Raw genomic sequence first — 26,133 nt, 5'->3', positions numbered from 1 at the left:
TTATTATCCGAATTTGCCAAAATTTGGGCAGCTACTTGTGTTAAACCCTTCGACATCCTTTTTTAATTAGGGCCAGGCCGGTTCAGATTTCGATATAGCCGCCATATAGACCGACCTCTCGATTTAAGGTATTGGGGCCATAAAAGGCGCATTCATTGTCGAATGTCGCCGAAGTTTGGGACAGTGAGTTGTGATAGACCCTTCGACGTCTTTCTGTCATTTGGCCCAGATCGGTCCATATTTGGATATAGCTGCCATATAGACCGATCTCTCTAAGTTTAGCCTGGCCGAACTTAACGCTTTTTTACTTGGTTTTTCATCTGTTTGGCTTTTATGGTGGTTGGTATAAAAATATTTTTCGCTTCATAGAAAAATATTTGTTTGAACATGAGTCGACATAAAATAGTGGTGCGTAAATGTGTAAAATTTTTTTGTTCGTAACATGCGTGAGCCTAAAAGTCATAACCCCACAGTAGCGCAGAGGATGGCATTCCCGCCTATAACGCTGAACGCCTGCGTTCGAATCCTGGCAGGAATATCAGAGAATTTTTTAGCGTTGATTATCCCTTCCTAATGAAGGCGACATTTGCGAGGTACTTTGCCATGTAAAAACTTGTCCCCAAAGAGGTGTCGCTCTGCGGCATGCTGTTCGGACTCGACTATAAAAAGGAGGTCGTTTATCATTGAGCTTAAAATTCAATCGGACAGCACTTTTTGCTTTGTCAGAAATTTGCCCCAGTTCCCTAATGAAATTTTCATGGGGAAATATAAATTTGCCAACAAGTCGCCGTCGATTTTGGAAGGGCTAAATGCCATATTTGAACGGAACATAGCGAGCAGGTTAAGTTCAAAGATGGGCTATATCGCACTATATCTTGATATAGCTTCTATATAGACCGATCCGCCGATTTAGGGTCTAAGGCCCATAAAAGCCACATTTATTATCCGATTTTGCTGAAATTTGGGAGAGTGAGTTATTTTAGGCAAGTCAATATTCCTCTTCCATCTGCCCCAGCTCGGTCCAGATTTGGATATAGCTGCCATATAGACCGAACCTCCGATTTAGGGTCTTAGGCCAATAAAAGGCGCATTTATTGTCCGATATCGCCAAAATCTGGGACATTGAGTAACGTTAGGCCCCTCGACATCTTTCTGCAATATGGTACAGATCGGTCCAGATTTGGATATAGCTGTCATGTAGACCGATCTCTCGATTTGAGGTTTTGGGCCCATAAAAGGCGTATTTATTGCCCGATTTTGCCAAAATTTGGGACAATGAGTTGTGTTAGGCCCGTTAACATCTTTTTGCAATTTGGCTCCGATCGATCCAGATTTGGATATAGCTGCCATATAGACCGATATCTCGATTTAAGGTTTTGGGCCCATAAAAGCCGCATTTATTGCCCGATTTTGCCAAAATTTGGGACAGTGAGTTGTGTTAGGTCCTTTGACATCCTTTTGCAGTATGGCACAGATCGGCTCAGATTTGGATATAGCTGCCATATAGACCGAACCTCTGATTTTGCCGAAATTTGGAACAGTGAGTTGTCTTTGGACTTCCGACATCTTTCTTTAATTTGGCCCTGATCGGTTCAGATTTGGATATAGCTGCCATAGTAGCCGATCTCTCGATTTAAGGTTTTGGACCCATAAAAGGCGCATTTATGGCCCGATTTTGTCAAAATTTATGACAGTGAGTTGTGTTAGGCCTCTCGACATCTTTTTGTAATTTGACCCAGATCGGTTCAGATCTGGATATAGCTGCCATATAGACCAATCTCTCGATTAAAGGTTTTGGGCCCATAAAAGCGTATTTATTGCCCGATTTTGGCAAAATTTTGACAGTGAGTTGTGTTAGGCCCGTTGACATCTTTTTGCAATACGGCTCAGATCGGTCCAGATGTGGATATAGCTGCCATATAGACCGATATCTCGATTTAAGGTTTTGGGCCCATAAAGGGCGCATTTATAGTCAGATTTCGCCGTAATTTGGGACAGTGAATTGTGTTAGGCTCTTTAACAACATTCTTCCATTTTGCCAAGATTGATCCAGATTTGGATATAGCTGCCACAGTAGCCGATCTCTCGATTTAAGGTTTCGGACTCATAAAATGCGCATTTATTTTCTGATTTAGCCGAAATTTAGAACAGTGTGTTGTGTTAGGCCACTTGACATTTTTTTGCAATTTGGCCCATATCGGTTCAGATTAGGATATAGCTGCCATATAGGCCGATCTCTCGGTTTTAAGTTTTGGGGCCATAAAAAGCACATTTATTGGCAAATTTAGCCGAAATCTGGGACAGTGAGTTACGTTAGTCTCTTCAACAACATTTTGCAATTGGGCCCAGATCGGTTCAGATTTGAATATAGCTGCCATATAAGCCGATCTCTCGATTTAAGATTTTGGACTCATAAGAAGCGCATTTACTGTCCAATTTCGCCGAAATTCGGGACAGGAAGTTGTGTTAGGCCCTTCAGATTTCAGATCGGTTCAGATTTGGATATAGCCACCAATCTCTCGATTTGAAGTCTTAGTCCCATAAAAGGCGCATTTATAATCCGATTTCCCAGAAATTTTACAGTGACTTATATTAGGCTTTTCGACATCCTTGTCGTATATGGTTCAGATCGTTCTATATTTAGATGTGGCTACCAAAAAGACCAATATTTTGTTCTACAAAATTTAACAGTGTCTTGTACTTATTAGACTTCTCAATACTCATGTCGAATGTGGTCCAAATCGGACCATATTTCGATAAAGCTGCTATGGGTGCATAAATTATGCATTTTTCACCTGATTATGATGAAAGGTGGTTTACATATATACCCGAGGTAGTGGGTATCGAAAGATCGGCCCGGCTTTTTTACTTGTTTAAAAAAAAATTGTTGAGTACTTATTGGAAAACCCTATAAAATCCATGTTGGTGAGTATACAAGATTCAGCCAGGTCGAAATTTGTGCGTTTTACATTTTTATTAATTAAGTCTAATGGAATGATAATAAATTTGCAAAAATTTTGCAAAGTTTAAAAAAATACAAATATGCTTTATAGCATATGGGATTTTCGTGTATCTGCTAATGTCCGCTAAAAACACAGGCCATGTGTTTGTTTTATTAGATAATATAAATTACATTTTTTTCGCGCATATCATAAAAAAACATTAAACGCCATAGAAATGAAATAAATTTCCTGAGATACATTCATAATGAGAAATAGCCTCATCAGAGCACATATTTCATGAAATCATATCAAAAAATATTTAAATGATTTAGTGTTTCCTTTGCTTGGAATACTTAACATAAGTTATCACCTAATGAGGAAATCATAAATTAAAAACAATTATTTATGATGTAAACATACTTGAATGATTTTTCGGAACGTTTATTACTTTTACGCTCAGAATTTCCATACTGCTGTCGTGTTCGCCTGGCGCTTTTCATTTAATACCGGATACTGGAGATTAATACACTTTCTAATTGAATAAAATACACAAAATCAATAACTGCGATTTGTTTTCTTTCTTTTTTTTTTTGGTGAGTGTTGAGTGCCTTTTCCAAATCACTGTAAAAACTATTTTCGGAATTTCATTAGCAAAAATATGCCATGGATAAATTAGTTAAATCAATGATTCATTTATGGGAATTTTTTTTTTTTTTCACTGTTAAAAAACAAAACTAAATATTTATTTATGAGCATATTATGCTAGAAATTCTTTGTATGTGTTTTGTAATTTTTTTTTGTTTGCTTATAAGCTTAAAAATTCCCATAAATTGTTATAACATCACATTAGCAACAAAAAATGCAAAAACTTTCGCAAAATTTGTCACTTTTCACTTTGAATTTATTAACAAATATTTAGCGCTCTCGATGCTTTTTTTTTGTGATACCCTCTTTGGGTGCTTTAATTCAATTAAGTTGAAATATTTTCCAAAAATTCCACTAATAATTCCGATGATAGTAGTGCTGCAAAAATGACTTAAGCGCTGTAATTTTTGTTTTTCTTATTTTGTTGGTGTCACAGTTTTACTCTGTTGACGCTTTGCACGATGGCTATGCCAAAACTGTGCAAAATTTTTTGGTTTTGGTTTTCTTACTGCACCGTTCTCATGCCAACGACAAAAACGCGATACTAAACGTTTTTCAGAGCCATCACAAAACTGACCGATGTACGTAGCAATAACAGTTTTTATGTAAAGTTGCCGTTGTTTTTTGTTTTGTTCAGTTTTAAAGCACTGGCGGTCGTTAATTTCATTGCCAAACGTTCAATGGAACTGCCACGGCTGACTGGCCCAAAACAGGCAACAAACTAAAGAAAAAAAATCCTCGACTCTTGGAAAATGAACCGAGAAAACTCAGCATATTCTCTATGATGAGGAGATCGCTCGTTTCTTTTCTTTTTCACTACAATATTGTTAAACAAAATAGACTTCACCCATGTGCCATAAGGCTTCAACTGGCTATGATGGCTGACCAAAATATTGGCAGGGTGGCATAGAGCATCAACATTGGGCAGACATAGGCATCACGGCATCACTGATATAATGATTTCTCTATGGGAAATCGCATAGCAAACAAATCATCATTTGCGAATGCTTTCGCAGCAAGCGAAGAAGGGGTGCGCTTGAGAGGAAAGCAAATTGTCTGCGCTCATACAACATCTTGGCGTGAAAAAGGCCAAAACAAACAAAATATCTTGACGAAATATTGAATGAACTTTTCGCTTTGTTTCTTGCCAATTTACAACAACTATTCTGAGTTGATTTTGATAAAATAAGAACAGAAACAAATTGAATTGAAATCTCAGAAGTTCCCAAATCTTAATCCCCACATTATTATCTTTAATATATGGGGAACATAAAAACAGAAATGCTTGACTAAAGCTTTAAAGGCTATAAAATTGTCACGATTTTTCACATGATATATGAGAAATAAAATGTTTATACACCTCTCAGAATATTCATTACCATAAGCTGGTAGTATACTAGTTAAGTCATTTCCTTTGTAACACCTCAAGATATTGATCGAGAGCAAAATGAATAAACATTCGATCTAACCGTTTTAGTTCATCTCACCATCCATTATAGAAAACACGCTAACCTTTAAACGCATAAGAAATGTAACTCCTCCTCTAAGAAGCCATTGAAAAAAATTGAGGGTTTAAACCGCGTGTCATGCATTGGGTATATACTGCAGTTGTCAAACCTACAATGCTATATGGTGTTGTGGTTTGGTGGACGGCGATCCAAAAGTCCACCTACTGTTCAATACTCTGCCAAATCTAGAGAATGGCTCGTTTGTGGCACACAGCTGCACTGAGGACGAAACCATGCGATGCACAGAATTTAATGCCACAACTAATGCCTGTGGATATTGGGGCTAGACAAATTGCTGCGACCACAGCCTTAAGGCTAAGGGGACATATTCTTTGATCATTCGGCACTTACGAAAATTGTTTTTATCCTTGATAAAATGCCCAATGTTCCAGGTAGTGTGGATTGTATATTGCTTGAGCCGCTTTTTGAGAAAAGTACTGGACCACAGCTCTTGGTATTTAGAACCGATTGGATCTACAGTATACCTGGTAATAGAAGATGCATAGACTTCTCTACGGATGGTTCCAAACTTTACGACCAGTTGGGCTTTGGGATGTATTCTACTAAGACTTGTCATATCGAGAATATGGCCCGACCACTATAGTGTGTGTGTCCATGTAATTGAAGAAGTTGGGGGAATGGCTAAACATAATGCAACAAGGACGATTGGCATAAATATCTTCTCATTCACCCATTAATTCTCTAGGAATTAAACTTTTGCATTCAAAAACCGTCGTCGATGATCGCAGATCTCTCAACGAGATGGCTTTACAGATCAAAGTCAACTTCACCCGGTCTGGGAACCGGTACCACAGAGATATCCCAGGGAATTGTGGAACAGAAGAGCGTGCAATACTAGGAACTACCCTAGACATTTCAGAGGAACTGGAATCTGTGGGCATGCCTCTAGCGACATGTAAGTTAAGTCTATAGAAACAGGCCTGAAGGGCAACGAATGAGAGATGGTCACAAAGTGAGGGTTGTAAACATTCCGAAATTGCAAATGCAAATTTGACCATAAACATTACATTAAGGAACAGTGGAACACTTCTCATATATCAATGAGTGCTATCCAATTCCAGTTAAAGCTCAATGATAAGGGGACTAATTTTTATAGCCCAGGGGGTGAGCGGGCTATAAAAAGGAGGGGATAACCACCGCTGAAAAAATGTTTTCTGATTTTCTCGCCAGGATTTGAAAATTTTAGCTAAATTGGAAAAAAAAATTGCGGCTTCCGTGGGTTAAAAATGTCAAATCGGGAGATCGGTTCATATAAGAGCTATATTAGGTTATAGACCGATGTATACTGTACTTAGCAGTTGCTGGAATCCATAACAGAGCACTATGTGCAAAATTTCAGCCAATTCAGACAAAGGACTCAAGAAATCGTAGGGAGATTGGTTTGTATAGGAGCAATATCAGGTTATTGGGCGGTTCGCGCGATTCGACCGTACGGAAGCCATAACAAAACACTATGTGAAAAATTTCAGCCAGATCGGACAAAAATTACTGCTTTCAGGTGCTTAAGGAATCTAATCGGGGGATCGGTTTATATTGGAGCTACATCAGATTTAGACAGATAGACCGATTTAGACTGTACTAGGCACAGTTATAGAAAGTCATAACAGAGCATGCGAAATTTCAACCAAATCGGACTGCGACTCCCAGGGCCTCAAGAAATCAAATCGGGAGATCGATTTATATGGGAGCTATATCAGGTTAAAGACTGATTTGGACCGTACTTGCTACAGTTGTTGGAAGTCATAACATAATACTATGTGAAAATTTTTAGCAACATCTAACAAAAAATTGCGGCATCCAGGGGCTTAAGAAGTCAAATCGGGAGATCGGTTTATATGGGAGCTATATGCAAATCAGAACCGAATTGGCCCATTTGCAATTATCAATGGCCTACAGTAAAACTGAGTATCAGTGCAAAATTTCAATCGGCTAGCTTTCGTGTTCGGCCTCTTTCTCGATTTTGATAGACGGACGGACATAACTAGATCGACTTAGAATATATATACTATCAATAATATATATACTTTATAGGATCTTAGGTCAATATTTTGAGGTGTTTCAAACGTAATGACTAGATTAGTATAACCCCATCCTATGATGGTGGTTATAAAAATAATTTTTTTTGTGTATGTACAACATTTTATAGACTAACCATTGAAAATTCTTTAATCACATTCCATTTTTCGATTTTTTGGAAATAGTTCTTATGTCTGCCCAACAGCTCTTAAGTAACATTCGTCCATTCACACAGTCATTTAATTTGAAATATACGTAGTTAATACCCAAATTAATCAGCTGGTAATAGGAATGTAATCTCACATACTTAGGCTCGTTAAGAAACGAAGGACAGGCACATAAATCTTGAAAACGATCTGTGCCATAATTCTCACACATTTGGTAGAAAGCAATTATAGACCAAATATCCACCACAAACATGCTTAAAATGTCTGCAAACTAATACCTCGCATATAAAGCTAAATTAAATTTCTTGTCTTTGGCTGGTGTGCACAGCCACATTTGTGTGATTTCTATGAATGAAGGAGCCAGCATAGGTTATTTACATAAATCTGGCCTGAAATTTGATGACAACAAATATTGAAGACAAATGCCATTTGTTCGATGGACAAGTTAAAGGTGTTTTTTTTTTTTTTTAAATTATAATAATTAAATTTTCTGTATTAATGACTTGTAATTTTTGTTTCCATCTACCCATCTATAAGGGACCCCTATGTCTACTTACAAAAAAATCCGTTATAATTTTTTGCTCCAAAATATATAGACCAACATGCTGGCAAATTGAAAAATTGTAAATATTTATTTCTGGTAGCAATATTTTCAACATAAAATTTTTTGAGAATTCTCTTGTTATTGACATTCACCAAATTGTAAAACCAAAGAAAATGCGATTCATGGTCTATTCAATATGACCCATTCATTCAACAAGTACGCCGGCCAAAAATGTTGTTTATACTTGTCAATTGTATATGCCTCATAAAAATGCCAAGCGAAAAAAATACGAGAAATCGATAAAAATTAATCTCAAAAAAAAAAAAAACAACAACACCAAAACTTAACGAAATAAATTAAGGAGCTTTCAACTTTGAATTTTTCTTTTGTGCCCAACCAAAAAATTTCAAAAGAAAGAAAAAATCAGAGCCTACTTGAACATATCGCCGGTCGACGCCATTGGCAGCACATGGTGTCGGTCCAATTAATGGAGATTTATTTGTTTTTGGCCATACATGACGCAAATATCTGTGCATTATTCGATTACTTATGTTGATTGCTATTATTTATTGGCTTCCCTACAATAAGTGGTTGGACGTGGAGGAATCCTCGAAAAGAAAAATGTCCACTGAATCACTCTCATACGTAGTTAAAAAAAAAATGTGTGCATATACATTTTTGACAAAGAGAAATATTTGTTGATTTTATAATACAAAACAAGTAAAAAGGCGTTAAGTTCGGCCGGACCGAACTTTGGGTACCCACCAATGTTCAATGTTCAATTAGGTATAACAAAATATTGGTCTTTTTAGTAGCTATATTCAAAAATAAATCGATCTGAACCATATACGACACAGATGTCGAAAAGCCTAACATAAGTCAATGTGTAAAATTTCACTGAAATCGGATTAAAAATTCGCATTTTATGGGGACTATAAATCGAGAGATTGGTCTATATGGCAGCTATATGCAAATCTTGAACCATATACACCAAATTGCAGAAATATGTGGAGGGGATTAACTTAACTTTCTGGCCCAAATTTCGGCAACATCGGATAATAAATGCGCCTTTAATAGGCCCAAAACAATAAATCGAGAGATCGGTCAATATGGCAGCATTGTCCAAATCTGGACTGATCTAAGTGAAATTGAAGAAGGATGTCGAAGGGACTAATATAACTCACTGCCCAAAATTGCGGCGACATCGGACAATAAATTCGCTTTTATGGGCCTAAGACCCTAAATCGGAGGATCGGTCTATATGGCAGCTTTATCCAAATCTGGATCGATCTGGGCCAAATTAACGAAGGATGTCGGTCTAACATAACTCACTGTCCCAAATTTCAGCAAAATCGGATAATAAATGCGCCTTTTATGGGCCTAAGACCCTTAATCGGAGGATCGGTCTATATGACAGCTATATCCAAATCTTGACCGATCTGCGCCAAATTGACGAAGGATTTTATAGGGCCTAACACAACTCTCTATTCCAAATTTCAGCAAAATCCGATAATAAATGCGACTTTTATGGGCCTAAAACCCTATGTCGGAGGATCGGTCTATATGGCAGCTATATCCAAATCTGAACCGATCTGAGCCAAATTAACGAAAGATGTCGAAGGGCTTAACACAACCCACTGTCCAAAACTTCAGCAAAATCGGATAATAAATGCGGCTTTTATGGGCCTAATACCCTAAATCGGAGGATCGGTCTATATGGCAGCTTTATCCAAATCTGCACCGATCTGAGCCAAATTGACGAAGGATGTCGAAGGGCCTAACACAACTCGCTGCCCCAAATTTCAGCAAAATCGAATAATAAATGTGGCTTTTATTGGCCTAAGACCCTAAATCGGAGGATAGGTCTATATGGCAGCCATATCCAAATCTCGACCGATCTGAGCCAAATTGAAGAAAGATGTCGAAGGGCTTAACACAACCCACTGTCCAAAACTTCAGCAAAATCGGATAATAAATGCGGCTTTTATGGGCTTAAGACCCTAAATCGGAGGATCGGTCTATATGGTAGCTATATCCAAATCTTGACCGATCTGAGCCAAATTGGCGAAGGATGTTGAAGGGCCTAACACAACTCACTATCTTAAATTTCAGCAAAATCGCATAATAAATGTGGCTTTTATTGGCCTAAGACCCTAAATCGGCGGATCGGTTTATATGACAGCTATATCCAAATCTGGACCGATCTGAGCCAAATTGACGAAGAATGTCGAGGGACCTAACACAACTCATTGTCTCAAATTTCAGCAAAATCGCATAATAAATGTGGCTTTTATGGGCTTATGACCCTAAATCGGAAGATCGGTCTATATGGCAGCTATATCTAAATCTGGACCGATCTGAGCCAAATTGACGAAGGATATCGAGGAGCCTAACACAACACACTGTTCCAAATTTCAGTAAAATCGGATAATAAACGTGGCTTTTATTGGCCTAAGACCCTAAATCGGCGGATCGGTTTATATGACAGCTATATCCAAATCTGGACCGATCTGAGCCAAATTGACGAAGAATGTCGAGGGGCCTAACACAACTCATTGTCTCAAATTTCAGCAAAATCGCATAATAAATGTGGCTTTTATGGGCTTATGACCCTAAATCGGAAGATCGGTCTATATGGCAGCTACATCCAAATCTGAACCGATCTTGGCCAAATTGACGAAGGATGTCGAAGGGCCTAACACAACTGACTTTCCAAATTTCAGCAAAATCAAACAATAAATGTGACTGTTTTCGAACTTAACCTGCTTATGAACAAAAAAAGAATCTGTGCAAAGTTTCAGCTCAATGTTTCTATTTTGGAAGACTGTAGTGTGATTTCAACAGACAGACGGACGGACATGTCTAGATTGTCTAAGATTTTTATGCTGATCAAGAATATATATACTTTATAGGGTCGGAAATGGATATTTCGATGTGTTGCAAACGGAATGACAAAATTAATGTACCCCCATCATTCGGTGGTGGGTATAAAAAAAGAGAAATATACGAAAAAAAAAGTTCCGCCGTGCCGAATTGTGGCAACGCACCACCGTGGATTTTTCTTAAAAATTTAGCATATCCAATTTCTGTACAATCAGGGAAAAATTAAAACTTTTACGGCCCTTAAAAGGTTTATAAGACATACCAGTGACAACCTCTTCTAGAGCCTCGTTGTTCTTTGGAGATTTTCCAGGGAAATGGGCATCAACATGTAGGTTTAATGTTTCCTCACTAAACAGTGTCCATACATTCTCTGACTTCTGAATATATTGTACCGGAATAGGTTTCGAGAATAGAATCTACCATAGCCTAGAGGCCTCACATATATCCTCCACGGAGCTGCAGAATTTTAATCCAAAATTTATTCTGAGCCTTTTTCAGCTCGCCCTTATATTTTCGGATAACAATTGCGGCTTCTAAGAGCTCAAGATGTTACATCGGAAAATTGCTTTATGTGGGAGCTATGTCAGGTAATACACAGAATAGGACTATGACTAGGTTAGGTTTAAGTGGCAGTCTGCCATCACTATCTCTTATACGTTTTCGTTTATTGTGATACCACAGGAACAGCAGAAGGAATGTGTCTTCTTGTTCCTACAGTTCAACCATCCATATCACTTCAAAAAGACTACATCCACTAGTTCAGATAAATATCAAAGAAATAACAAGTAAAAGCGTGCTAAGTTCGGTCGGGCCGAATCTTATATACTTTCCACCATGGATCGCATTGTCGAGCTTTTGCCGCGGTATCCCTTTTTGGGCAAACAAAGGATAAAAAAAAAGAATTGTTATGTTATTCGAACAATATCAAGTTATGGTACATTTGGGACCACATTGGAGACCAAAGTAGAAGTCATTGCGTAAAATTACAGCCAAATCTAGTAGGAATTGTGCACTTTTGGAGGCTGAAGAAGTAAAATAGGGAAATCGATTTATAGGGGAGCTGTATTAGGCTATGAACTGATTCATGCCATATTCGACACGTATGTTAAAGGTCATAACAGAAGCCGTTGTACAAAATTTCAGCCAAATCGGATAATACTTGCGCCCTTTAGAGGCTCAAGAAGTCAAGATCCCATATTGGTTTATATGGCAGCTATATCAGGTTAGAGGCCGATTTGAACTATTCTTAATACAGTTGTTGAAAGTCATAACAAAACACCTCATGCAAAATTTCAGCTTAATCGGATAATAATTGCGTCCTTTAGTGGCTCAAGAAGTCAAGACCAGACCCAGATCGGTTTATATGGCAGCTATATCAGGTTATAAGCCGATTTGAACCATACTAAACACAGTTGTTGGAAATCATAACAGAACACCTTATGCAAATTTTAAGCCAAATCAGATAAGAATTGCGACCTCTAGTGGCTCAAGAAGTCAAGATCAATGATCAGATTATATGGCAGCTATATCAAAACATGGACCAACATAACCCATTTACAATTCAACGGATCTACACTCATAAGAAGTATTGGTGCAAAAGTTCAAGCAGCTAGCTTTACTCCTTCGAAAGTTAGCGTGCTATCGACAGATAAACAGACGGCCGGACGGACGGACGAGCATTTCGAGCAGTTACTAACAAAATGACAAAATTAGTATTCTCCCTTCCGTATAACAAGTAAAAGCGTGCTAAGTTCGGTCGGGCCGAATCTTATATACCCCCCACCATGGAACCCAATTTTTGTTATTATTTTTTTTTTTTTTTATACCCACCACCGTAGAATAGGGGGTATATTCATTTAGTCATTCCGTTTGCAACACATCGAAATATCAATTTCCGATACTACAAGGTATATATATTTCGGATCGTCGTAAAATTCTAAGACGATTTAACGATGTCCATGTGTCTGTCCGTCCGTCTGTTGTAATCACTCTACAGGCTTCATAAATTAGGACATTGAGCTGAATTTTGGTACAGATACGTTTTTTTGATGCACGCTGGTTAAGTTCTTGAACGGGCCAAATTGGACTATGGATGGATATAGCCGATTTTCCGATAAAGGGTCTAATTTTTATTTTTCATATGATTTTGCTGAAATTTTCAACAGTGAGTAGTTTAAGGCCTCCCAACATTTATCTTAAATATGGTTCAGATCGGACTATATGTCGACATAGCTGCTATTGTATATAGACCGATCTGCCGATAAAGGGTCTGAAGCCCATAAAAGCTTTATTTTTTAACAGATTTCGCGGAAATTTGAAACAGTGGGTTATTTTAAGCCAATCGACATCTGATCTAAATATGGATTAAATCGGAGTATATGTAGATATAGCTGCCATATAAACCGATCTAGCGATAAAGGGTCTGAAGCCCATAAAAGCTTTATTATACCCTCCACCATAAGATGGGGGGTATACTAATTTCGTCATTCTGATTGTAACTACTCGAAATATTCGTCTGAGACCCCATAAAGTATATATATTCTTGATCGTCGTGAAATTTTATGTCGATCTAGCCATGTCCGTCCGTCTGTCCGTCCGTCCGTCCGTCTGTCTGTCGAAAGCACGCTAACTTCCGAAGGAGTAAAGCTAGACGCTTGAAATTTTACACAAATACTTCTTATTAGTGTAGGTCGGTTGGTATTGTAAATGGGCCATATCGGTTCATGTTTTGATATAGCTGCCATATAAACCGATCTTGGGTCTTGACTTCTTGAGCCTGTAGAGTGCGCAATTCTTATCCGATTGGAATGAAATTTTGCACAACGTGTTTTGTTATGATATCCAACAACTGTGCCAAGTATGGTTCAAATCGGTCCATAACCTGATATAGCTGCCATATAAACCGATCTTGGGTCCTGACTTCTTGAGCCTCTAGAGTGCGCAATTCTTACCCGATTGGAATGAAATTTTGCACGACGTGTTTTGTTATGACATCCAACAACTGTGATAAGTATGGTTCAAGTCGGTCCATAACCTGATATAGCTGCCATATAAACCGATCTTGGGTCTTGACTTCTTGAGCCTCTAGAGTGCGCAATTCTTATCCGATTGGAATGAAATTATGCACGACGTGTTTTGCTACGATATCCAACAACTGTGCCAAGTATGCTTCAAATCGGTCCATAACCTTATATAGCTGTCATATAAACCGATCTTGGGTCTTGACTTCTTGAGCCTCTAGAGGGCGCAATTCTTATCCAATTTGAATGAATTTTGGCACGTAGTAGTTTGTTATGATATCCAACAACTGTGCCAAATATGGTTCAAATCGGTTCATAACCTGATATAGCTGTCATATAAACAGATCTGGGGACTTGACTTCTGGAGCTTCTAGAGGGCTCAATTTCTATCCGATTTGGCTGAAATTTCGCAAGACGTTTTTTATTGTTACTTTCAACAACTATGTAAAAAAAAGTACAAGTCGGTTCATAACCTGGTATAGCTGCTATATAAACCGATCTGGGATCTTGACTTCTTGAGCCTCTAGGGGTCGCAATTATTATCCAATTTGCCTGAAATTTTGTACGACGGATTCTCTCATGACCATTAACATACGTGTTTATTATGGTCTGAATGGGTCTATAGGTCGATACAGCTCCCATATAAATCGATCTCTCTATTTTACTTCTTGAGCCCACAAAGGGCGCAATTCTTATTCGAATTGGCTGACATTTTACACAGGTCTCCAAAATATAATTTAATTGTGGTCCAAACCGGACCATATCTTGATATCGCTCTAATAGCAGAGCAAATCTTTTCTTATATCCTTTTTTTGCCTAAGAAGAGATGCCGGGAAAAGAACTCGACAAATGTGATCCATGGTGGAGGGTATATAAGACTCGGCCCGGCCGAACTTAGCACGCTTTTACTTGTTTTTACTGCTCTATTAACTTTGAGCATAGAATTAATAACGATGTATTTCATATGTCATGTTGGATTATTTGCGTGAGATAAATTCAAATAAATATGTATTTGTGTGGGTTGATACGGAAAAAAGAAAATTTTCTTTAATATCGAAAATTGGCCACACTTGCTATTTTGTTCAAACAGAATTCCATGATGACTGTTATAAAATTTTTTTCTTAAGGTCATTACAAATTATATTTTAGGAAGAAAGAACAACAAAATTGATTTACCTAGCCATACGAAAATGTTCAAACTGAACATAGGGTATTGGCCTTCTTGATTAATGTTTAAATTAAAAAACAACATACGTAATCATTTGATTGAAATGAAATAAAAATAAAATTTTAAATCGAAAGAAAGCCTTAAGTAAACAAATCATATATGTAAGATTTAAAAACAAGTAAAAGGCTTTAATTTCTTTGAATACAAACACCTCGTATATACAAAATATAAAATTTCCTTAAAATCCGGTGAAAATGCAAAATTTTTGTAGGCCTTAAATGGGTTTAAGACTGTTAATCAAAAGAACCATCAATATGGTCTGTTATTCGGGAAGCATGTCTAAGGATCTAATACAACTCACGGTACCAAATTCCAGCAAAGCACAATTGGCCAAACGGCAAACAATTGGAAATAAGTCTACAATTTTAATCTGTTGATATTGGCGGTACAAAATGTTCCAGACATTTGTAGACGAAGACATAGGAAAGTGCTGCTGTATGTCCATATCTTTAATACACGGTGAGATACAGGATGCCAAAATTTACCACTATTGACTTCTCCAACATTCTGGGGGCACAAACTTTTGATCTACTGTTGAAGATATTAACATGAACAAGTAAAAGAGTGCTAAGTTCGGCCGGGACGAATCTTATATACGCTCCACCATGGATCGCATTTGTCAAGTTCTTTTCCCGGTGTATCTTTTAACGGAAACAAAGGAAACCATAATGGATGATTCTGTTCGGACCATAACAGAATGAATGTTGGAGACCACAGTAGAAGTCATTGTATAAAATGTCAGCCAATTCAAATAAGAATTTCGCTCTTTAGGGGCTCAAAAATTAAAATAGGTAGATCGTTTTATAGGGGAGCTGTATTAGGCTATAGACTGATTCAGACCATATTTGAAACGTAAGTTGAAGGTCATAGCAGAAGCCGTTGTACAACATTTTTTCCCAAATCAGATAATAATTGCACCCTATAGAAGCTCAAGAAGTCAAGAACCCAGCTCGGTTTATATGGCGGCTATATCAGGTTATGGACCGATTTGAACCATACTTAGCACAGTTTTCGAAAGTCATAACGAAACACGTTATACACAATTTCAGCGAAATCGGATAGGATTTGCGCCCTCAAAAGGCTCAAGAAGTCAAGACCCCAGATCGATTTATATGACTGCTATATCAGGTTATGCATCGACTACACCGTATATGACACATTTGCTGGAAATCATAACAAAACACCTCATACTAAAATTCAGCCAAATCGGATAAAAATTACGCCCAATAGTGGCTCAAGAAGTCAAGATCCAAGATTGGTTTATATGGCAGCTTTATCAAAACGTGGACCGATATGGCCCAATACCGATATGGCCCAACCGACCTACACCTATAAGAAGTATTTGTGCAAAATTTCAAGCGGCTAGTTTTACTCCTTCGAAAGTTAGCGTGCTTTCGACAAACAGACGGACGGACATGGCTAGATCGACTTAAAATTTCATGACGATCAAGAATATATATACTTCATGGGGTCTTAGACGAATATTTCGAGGAGTTACAAACAGAATGACGAAATTAGTATACCCCCGTCCAATGGTAGAGGGTATAAAAACTAAGGCAACCCACTATTCCAAATTTCAGCGAAATCGGGTAATAAATGTGAATTTTATTGATTCAAGACCTTAAATCGGGAAATCGGTATATATGGCTGCTATGTGATCTAATCTGGATGATATCGCATCTGCATGAATGTCGAGGACTCTTATACAACTCACTGCTCAAAATTTCAAGGAAATTTGATCAAAAGTACACTTTTAATGATCTCTAGAATTTTTGTCGGGAAATCGGTCTTTGTGGGGCTATAACAAAATATAATCCGATATAGCCCACCTTAACCTTAATCTGCCTCTCTTCGCAAAAAAAACATGATTGTGTCAAAGGTGAAGATGAAAATTGCGATCTGTACACAAAGGTAAGCAGGCAGACGGACAGAGGGACATTTTTAAATCGAATCAGAATGCGATTCTAAGTGGACCCTGTGTCAAGGGGTCTCTCACTCTCTTTCTTATCGTTGTTACAAACAAATTCCATAAGTTTTAATACCCTGTACCACAGTATTGTGTGAACAATCTGCAACTTCAGTGCATCATTTAAACATTTTTCATGCTGTTGTCTATATTTGTAGTGTAATATTTTAAGGTTAGTCTGATGCTACAGCACACTTTTTTTGCAAAGATTTTCTGAAATTAGTTTCCTATTATTCCCTACCGATAGTCAATATATATTGTATATTATTAACTGAATCATATTCACCCCTTTTATTATTTTTTTATGCAAACATTCGCGTATATTAATTTAAATCTGCGTATATTAATTTAAATCATAAACAGAAAAACTTGCAGCATACTTTGGGGCAGAGTATAAATATTCAAATTCATCACAATTTATGTACATGAATGTGAACACAGACACACTGGCAAATGAGCGTATGTTATAACTTGCCCAGTGGTGGGAATCATATCTCATCAGGCCTGTGGTAAGGGCCTATATTATTAATATTATATTAAAAATGTTCTGATGTTTTTACCACAGGAAGATCGTCATCATGGCTGCATGGCTTGGGACCGAAACAAGGGACAAACAGTATCTGCAATGGTTGCAGAAAACTGTGTAATAGGGCGAAAGTAACAATGCACCATTTTCTGGGACATGTTTAGGGCTCAGTTAAATAGCTTCCACTTCTCCCGCTCCTTGAAAGACACATTCATGACCTCATGGCTACGCAAGGTTTTAGTCTCCAAACCAATTACCATAGGGTACATCCAACGAAACTTGTTATTGAAAACAGTAAAAACGTTTGCTACAACTACAGTTTTTGTTTGCTGAAAAAGGAAATACAGAGTTTACTGTTGTTGTCCCAGCAAATATTTTTAAATACAAATAAATACAAAATCTGCTAAAATTTTGAAATCTGCTGAAATATTAAAAAACCAGTAAAAAAAGGAAAAAGTCGGGGTTAGACGACTATATAATATCCTACACTTACCCTATAATTATAAATTCGGGCAATAGATATACATATATCTATGAGAACTATATCTAAATCTGAACCGACCGAAACCGATATTTTGAAAACTGTTGTTACTAAGGCCTCATAAGGGCAAATTCGGCTATAAAAATTTATGGAAGCTATATCCAAATCTAAACCGATATTGATGAAATCTTGCAGGTATGTTAAGATCAGTAATATAATAATCCATGCCAAATTTTGTGCAAATTGGCTGAAAATTGTAGCAACTTCAACCATTAAAGTGCAAATCGGGCGATACATATATACGGGAGCTATATCTTAATCTGATCCGATTTTTACCAAAATCAACAGCATTCGCCCTTGATCCAAAAAGGTGACATGTGCAAAATTTCGTGACGATTGGACAAAAAAATACCACCTGTGCCTTGGTAACAAAAATACATGGACTCACAGACGGGCATGGATAAATCGAATCAGAAAGTTTTTCTGAGTCGATCGGTATACTTATCAATGGGTCTAGCTCTTCTTCTCTAGCGTTGTAAAGAAATGCACAAACTTATAATATCCTGTACCACAGTTGTGGTGTAGGATATAAAAATCTGTTGAAGTACTGAAAGCAATTTACCTGATCAACAGATCCTTGTTTGCATGGACATTGTGGCCGTTGATACTCATTTCGAAAGGTGGCGAAAAATCTTTCGTGGTTACTGGCCTTGTAGCTCATTTCTACTTGCATTGATATTATATGAAACAAGTAAAGGAGTGATAAGTTCGGATGGGCCGAACCTTATATACCCTCCACCATGGATCGTATTTGTCGAGTACTTTTCCCTATATCACTTTTAGGGCAAACAAAGTATAAAAGAAAAAAATTGCTATTTTATTGGAGATATTGGAGTCCGATACCGATGCGGTCCAATTCGGACCATAATTGAATTGAATGGTGGAGACCATAGTAGTCATAGTCATTGTTTTACATTTCAGCCAATTCGAATAAGGAATGCGCCATTTAGGGGCTTCAGAAGTAAAATAGGGAGATCGGTTAATATGGGAGCTGTATATATACCGCTTCAGACCATATATGACTCGTATATTAAAAGTCATTGGAGATGCCGTTGAACAAAAGCCCACTAGCGGCTCAAGTACTCAAGATCCCAGATCGGTTTATATAGCAGCTAAATCATGTTATAGACCTATTTGAATCACGTTTAGTGCAGTTGTTGAAAATCGTAACCAAGCACGTCATGCAATATTTCAGCCAAATCGGATAAATCATGCTTTAGAGGCTCAAGAAGTCGACATCCAAATCGGTTTATTAGACAGCTCTATTATGTTATGGACCGATTTCAACCATACTTTCGAAAGTTGTTGAAAGTCATAAAAAACACATCATTTCAGCCAAATCGGATAAGAATTGCGCCTTCTAGAGGCTCAAGAAGTCAAGATTCCAGATTGGTTTCTTTAACAGCTAAATCAGGTTATGGACCGATTTGAACCACATTTGGTACAGTTGTTGAAAGTCATAACAAAACACGTCATGCTATATTTCAGCCCAATCGGATGAGACTTGCGCCCTCTCGTGGCTCAAGATTTCAAGACCCCAGATCTGTTTATATGGCAGCTAAATCAGGTTATGGACTGATTTCAACCATACTTATCAAAGTTGTTGAAAGTCATAAAAAACACATCATGCTAGTTTTAGCCAAATCGGATAAAAATTGCGCCCTCTAGTGGCTCAAGAATTCAAGACCCCAGATCGGTTTATATGACAGCAATATCAGGTTATGAACCGATTTCAACCAAACTTATCAAAGTTGTTGAAAGTCATAAAAAACACATCACGCAAGTTTCAGCTAAATCGGATAAGACTTGCGCCCACTAGTGGCTTAAGAATCCAAGACCCAAGATCAATTTATATGACATCAGGTTGTAGACCTATTTGGACCGTACTAGGCACAGTTGTTGAAAATCATAACAAAACAGCAAAATTTCAGCCATATCGGATAAGGATTACGCCCTATAGCGGCTCAAGAAGTCAAAATCCAATATCGTTTTCTATGGCAGCTATATCATAACAAGGACCGATATATCCCATTTATAATCTCAATCAACCTACAGTAATAAGAAGTATTTATGAAAAATTTCAAGTGGCTAGCTCTACTCCTTCGAAAGTTAGCGTGCTTTGGACAGACAGATGGACGGACAGACTGACGGACATGGCTAGATCGACTTAATATGTCATTACGATCAAGAATATATATACTCAATTGGGTCTTAGACGAATATTTTGGGGATCTGCAAACATAATGACGAAATTAGTATACCCCCATCCTATTGTGGAGGGTATAAAAACCCTAAAAAATGTAAACAGCCATTGAGACATATTGGGTTGCCCAAAAAGTAATTGCGGATTTTTCATATAGTCGGCGTTGACAAATTTTTTCACAGCTTGTGACTCTGTAATTGCATTCTTTCTTCTGCCAGTTATCAGTTGTTACTTTTAGCTTGCTGTAGAAAAAAGTGTAAAAAAAGTATATTTGATTAAAGTTCATTCTAAGTTTTATTAAAAATGCATTTACTTTCTTTTAAAAAATCCGCAATTACTTTTTGGGCAACCCAATATATCTTCATTTGCCTACTATTCGTTCAAGAACTTTCTTAAGCCTGGCCGTGTCAATGATTTTATACCCATTACCATAAGATGGGGTTGTACTAATCTAGTCATTCCGTTTGTAACACCTCGAAATATTCGTCTAAGACCCCATGAAGTTTATAAATTCTTGATCGTCACGATGTTCTGAGTCCATATAGCCATGTTCGTCCGTCGGTCGAAATCACGATAGCGGTCGGTTGCGTAGAGCTAGCCGCTTGAAATTTTGCAGAGATACTTGATATCGGCGTAGATCGTTTGGGATTGCAAATGGGCCATATCGGTTCAGATTTAGCGTAGAGATAGCCGCTCGAAATTTTGCAGAGATACTTGATATCGACGTAGGTAGGTCGTTGGGGATTGCAAATGGGCCATATTGGTTCAGATTTAGATATAGCTCCCATATAAACTGATCTCCCGTTTTGACTTCTTGAGCCCTTACAAGCTGCACATTTTGTCTGATTTTGCAGAAATTTTGCATGTAGTGTTCTGTTACGACTTCCTTATTGGAAGCGCCTAGTACGGTCTTAATTGGTCTATAACCTGATATAGCTCCCATGTAAACCGATCTCCCGATTTGACTTCTTGAGCCCTTACTAGCCGCAATTTTCGGGTGATTTGGCTGAAATTTTGCATGTGGTGTTCTGTTATGATTACCAACGACTGTGTAATGTACGGTTCAAATCCGTCTATAACCTGATATAGCTCCCATATAAACCGATCTCCCGATTTGACTTCTTGAGCCCTTACCAGCACCAATTTTTGAGCGATATGGCTAAAATTTAGCTTGAGGTGTTCCGTTATGTCTTCCAACAACTGTTTTAAGTACGGTCCAAATCATTCTATAACCTGATTTAGCTCCCTTGTAAGCCGGTCACTCGATCATCCTTGTTCGGATCCTAGAAGCTTTAACTTTTTCTGTTTTGACAGAAGTTTGGAATGTAGAAAAAAATTAACCCCAACCCCAAATGGGCATATTAGCCAACCTTGGCTATGTGGGACTCAAATAAAAGGTATTAGGGAGTCGATTATGAATATGTCGTTAAAGTTTGCTTTCAAGTCTAAATGGCGCTTTTCCTCCTAAATATATGTCAAATGGGTTATTTAATCCATTATGACAATATGGGACTCACATGAAAGGTATTTGAGAGTAGAAAACGAATTTGATATCCAATTTTGGAGCCAAGTGTACGCCCTAAAGCATCCCTTAAACTGAACTTCATTTTCGTTGGGTATAAAGTGCAAAGTGTCGGTGGCCGCCACAACCCCAAAATACCCTCCAAACGGTTCAAATTTACCGGTCATCATTTTAAAGGGATTTGAAAGTGTGGCATGAATTTAAACTCAATGATAAGGGAACTTTTTTTATAGCCGAGTCCGAACGTCTTCCCGCAGTGCGGCACCTCTTTGGAGAGAAGTTTTACATGGCATAGTACCTCACAAATGTTGCCAGCATTAGAAGGGGAAAACCACCGCTAAAAATTTGTTCTGATGGTCTTGCCAGGATTCGAACGGCGTTCAGCGTCATAGACGGAAATGCTAACCTCTGCGCTACGGTGGAGATCAATCTATATGACAGCTATATTCAAATCAAATCCGAATCTCTACCTTACCCTAATTTTCAGAAACGCCAGATCTCGGAGATGGATTGTGCGATTTAAGCGAAATTTTGTGTGCTCTCATATAGTGCCCTAAGAATAAAAATTTGGTATCCAAATTTCGGAAAGGGTACCTAGGGGGGCCGCCCCACCCTAAAACCTACCAAACATATATTTACACCGATCACGATAATATGGGACTCAAATTATATTAGGGAGTAGATTACGAATATGACATTAACATTTGGGTTCAAGTCTAGGTGGCGCTTTTCCTCCCAAATATGGGTTATTTGACCCATTATGACAATATGGTACTCAAATGAAAGGTATTTGAGAGTAGAAAACGAATTTGGTATCCAATTTTGGAGACAAGTGTACGCTCTCTAAAGCATCCCCTAAACTTAACTTCATTTTCGATGGGTATAAAGTTCAAAGTGTCGGTGGCCACCCCAACCCCAAAATACCCTCCAAACGGTTCATATTTATGGGTCATCAAATTAAAGGGATTTGGAAGCGTACCATATTTGAGTCGAAATGTCTGAGGTGCCATCCCTCCCCTAATGAGAACATTACCCTAAGGAAGAACATTACCACAATGAACCGAGAGGGGGCAAATTCTCACACATCAATGAGTGCTTTCCGATTCAAGTTTAAACCCAATGATAGGGGATCTTTTTTTACAGTCGAGTCCGAACGGCGTCCCGCAGTGCGACACCTCTTTGGGGAAAATTTTTTAAATCACCACGCATCACGACATTGTGCCTCGCAAATTTTGCTAACATTAAGAGGATAAACACCGCTTTGACCGATGTTCTCGCCAGAATTCGAACGTGTTTAGCGTCATAGGCTACAATGGCACGAATTCAATATCCGCATTCAGGGAGAAGTGTCCCCACCATATTAGAGAGTTAAAGTAGGCGCAGCGGAGCGGGCCCAGATCGGTGGTGGTTTCCCAACATTCAGCCCGGCCGAACTTAGCACGCCTTTACTTGTTTCTTGTTGGAGTGAATACATCTCTTTTTTATACCCTCCTCCATAGGATGGGGGGTATACTAATTTCGTCATTTTGTTTGTAACTACTCGAAATATTCGTCTGAGACCCCATATAGTATATATATTCTTGATCGTCGCGACATTTTATGTCGATCTAGCCATGTCCGTCCGTCCGTCTGTCTGTTGAAAGCACGCTAACTTCCGAAGGAGTAAAGCTAGCCGCTTGAAATTTTCCACAAATACTTCTTATTAGAGTAGTTCGGTTGGTATTATAAATGGGCCATATCGGTCCACGTTTTGATATAGCTGCCATATAAACCGATCTTGGGTCTTGACTTCTTGAGCCTCTACAGTGCGCAATTCTAATCCGATTGGAATGAAACTTTGCACGACGTCTTTTGTTATGATGTCCAAAAACTGCACCAAATATGGTTCAAATCGGATCATAACCTGATATAGCTGTCATATAAACCGATCTTGGGTCTTGACTTCTTGAGCCTCTAGAGGGCGCTATTCTTATCCGATTTGAATGAACTTTTTGAACGAAGTATTTTGTTATGATATCCAACAAATGTGCCAAGTATGGTTCAAATCAGTCCATAGCCTGATATAGCTGTCATATAAACCGATCTTCGGTCTTGACTTCTTAAGCCTCTAGAGTGTGCAATTCTTATCCGATTGGAATGAAATTTCGCATGACGTGTTTCGTTATGATATCCAACAACTGCGCCAAGTATGGTTCAAATCGGTTTATAATCTGATATAGCTGTCATATAAACCGATCTTGGGTCTTGATTCTTGAGCCTCTAGAGTGCGGAATTCTTATCTGATTTGAATGAATTTTTGGACGAAGTATTTTGTTATGATGTCCAACAACTGCGTCAAGTATGGTTCAAATCGGTTCATAATCTGATATAGCTGTCATATAAACAGATCTGGGGACTTGACTTCTTGAGCTTCTTGAGTGCGCAATACTTATCCGATTGGAATGAAATTTCGCATGACGTGTTTTGTTATGATATCCAACAACTGTGCCAAGTATGGTTCAAATCGGTCCATAACCTGATATAGCTGTCATATAAACCGATCTTGGGTCTTGACTTCTTGAGCCTCTAGAGGGCGCTATTCTTATCCGATTTGAATGAAATTCGTCACGACGTGTTTTGTTTTGATATCCAACAACTGTGCCAAGTATGGTTTAAATCGGTCCATGACCTGATATAGCTGTCATATACACCAATCTTGGGTCTTGACTTCTTGAGCCTCTAGAGGGTGCTATTCTTATCCGATTTGAATGAATTTTTGCACGAAGTATTTTGTTATGATGTCCAACAACTGCGCCAAGTATGGTTCAAATCGGTTCATACCCTGATATAGCTGTCATATAAACCAATCTTGGGTCTTGACTTCTTGAGCCTCTAGAGTGCGCAATTCTTATCCGATTGGAATGAAATTTTGCACGACGTGTTTTCTTATGATGTCCAACAACTGTTCCAAGTATGGTTCAAATCGGTTCATAACCTGATATAGCTGCCATATAAACCGATCTTGGGTCTTGACTTCATGAGCCTCTAGAGGACGCTATTCTTATCCGATTTGAATGAATTTTTGCACAACGTGTTTTCTTATGATGTCCAACAACTGTGCAAAGTATGGTTCAAATTGGTCCATGACCTGATATAGCTGTCATATAAACAGATCTGGGGACTTGACTTCTTGAGCTTCTAGAGGGCGCAATTCTTATCCGATTTGAATGAAATTTTGCACGAAGTATTTTGTTATGATGTCCAACAACTGCGCCAAGTATGGTTCAAATCGGTTCATAATCTGATATAGCTGTCATGTAAACAGATCTGGGGACTTGACTTCTTGAGCTTCTATAGGGCGCAATTCTTATCCAATTTGCCTGAAATTTTGTACGACAGATTCTCTCATGACCATCAACATACGTGTGTATTATGGTCTGAATCGGTCTATAGCCCGATACAGCTCCCATATAAATCGATCTTTCTCCAATATATAATTTAATTGTGGTCCAAACCGGACCATATCTTGATATCGCTCTAATAGCAGAGCAGATCTTTTCTTTTATTTTTTTTTTTTTGCCTAAGAAGAGATGCCGGGAAAAGAACTCGACGAATGCGATCCATGGTGGAGGGTATATAAGATTTGGCCCGGCCGAACTTAGCACGCTTTTACTTGTTATATTTATTATCATCGACAATTATCGTGGAATGCCCCATAAGCCATGTTGATATCATGTACCAAAATGTTGATATAATTTTTTTTTTTTTGAATAGTAAAAATGTTTACAATCCACTTTTGACAGATCTGGCTAAAAATGTTTGTCCATGATCACAAAAGCTAATATTGAATTTTGTCCCCATGTCAATACCAACACAATTATCTTAGAAACCGTGGTGAAAAGTGTTTTCCTCACCCTGTTGGAAAATTTAATACAACAAGTCATGTAAGCACATGTTAGCCATTTATCAGAATGATGTTTTTTTAAGAAAGTAAAAACTTTCTAAATTTAAACAATTAGCCTACATAAGGGATTTTTGTTTTTGCTTAGTTAAAACAACAACTATGTGTATGATGGGGAAAACTAAAAGAAAAACAAAAGTGAAAAGTGGAAAGGAAAATATGAAAAAATTTACCTGTTGTTTAGTTTGAAGTGCGCATGCCGTCTCCGTTCTCGTAGCATTGTCGAGCGTAATTATTTCCCATAACATGAAAATATAGGGAGACCACCAATAACAAGAGAAAGAGAAAACAAAAACAAAATAAAGAATAGGATGGCCAAGAAGGGAAATGGAAAATTATACATATGCAAATAATTATTTTTTTTTTTTGTAACAGAAAAACAAAATTATTCAAATAAAACATGTGAAAAAGATGGGATTTTTTTTTCAAAGAGAACCAAAAGCCATTTTGGAGTGTAAGTT

At 37.9% G+C, this 26,133-nt stretch overlaps 1 protein-coding gene across 7 annotated transcripts in view; it reads right to left on the bottom strand.

The window, feature by feature from the left end:
* LOC106090748 (mucin-2) overlaps positions 1 to 26,133 on the bottom strand; it is a 156,734-nt gene that overhangs the window by 59,573 nt on the left and 71,028 nt on the right. For 3 of the 7 annotated variants that reach the window (XM_059363116.1, XM_059363117.1, XM_059363120.1), the window contains exon 3: positions 25,846 to 25,882. The exons of 2 other annotated variants lie outside the window; for them this stretch is intronic. In XM_059363116.1, the coding sequence (XP_059219099.1) occupies positions 25,846 to 25,882 (37 nt within the window). Of the gene's footprint in view, positions 1 to 3,362; positions 3,573 to 4,096; positions 4,388 to 25,845; positions 25,883 to 26,133 lie in introns of those variants that run through there. 2 more of the 7 variants (XM_013257039.2, XM_059363119.1) reach the window with 2 other exon arrangements.

Source organism: Stomoxys calcitrans, chromosome 2 (genome assembly GCF_963082655.1).
Source record: "Stomoxys calcitrans chromosome 2, idStoCalc2.1, whole genome shotgun sequence".
Lineage (NCBI taxonomy): Eukaryota > Metazoa > Arthropoda > Insecta > Diptera > Muscidae > Stomoxys > Stomoxys calcitrans.
The sequence above is the reverse complement of the archived record's forward strand: the minus strand, read 5'-3'. Positions and strand labels throughout refer to the sequence as shown.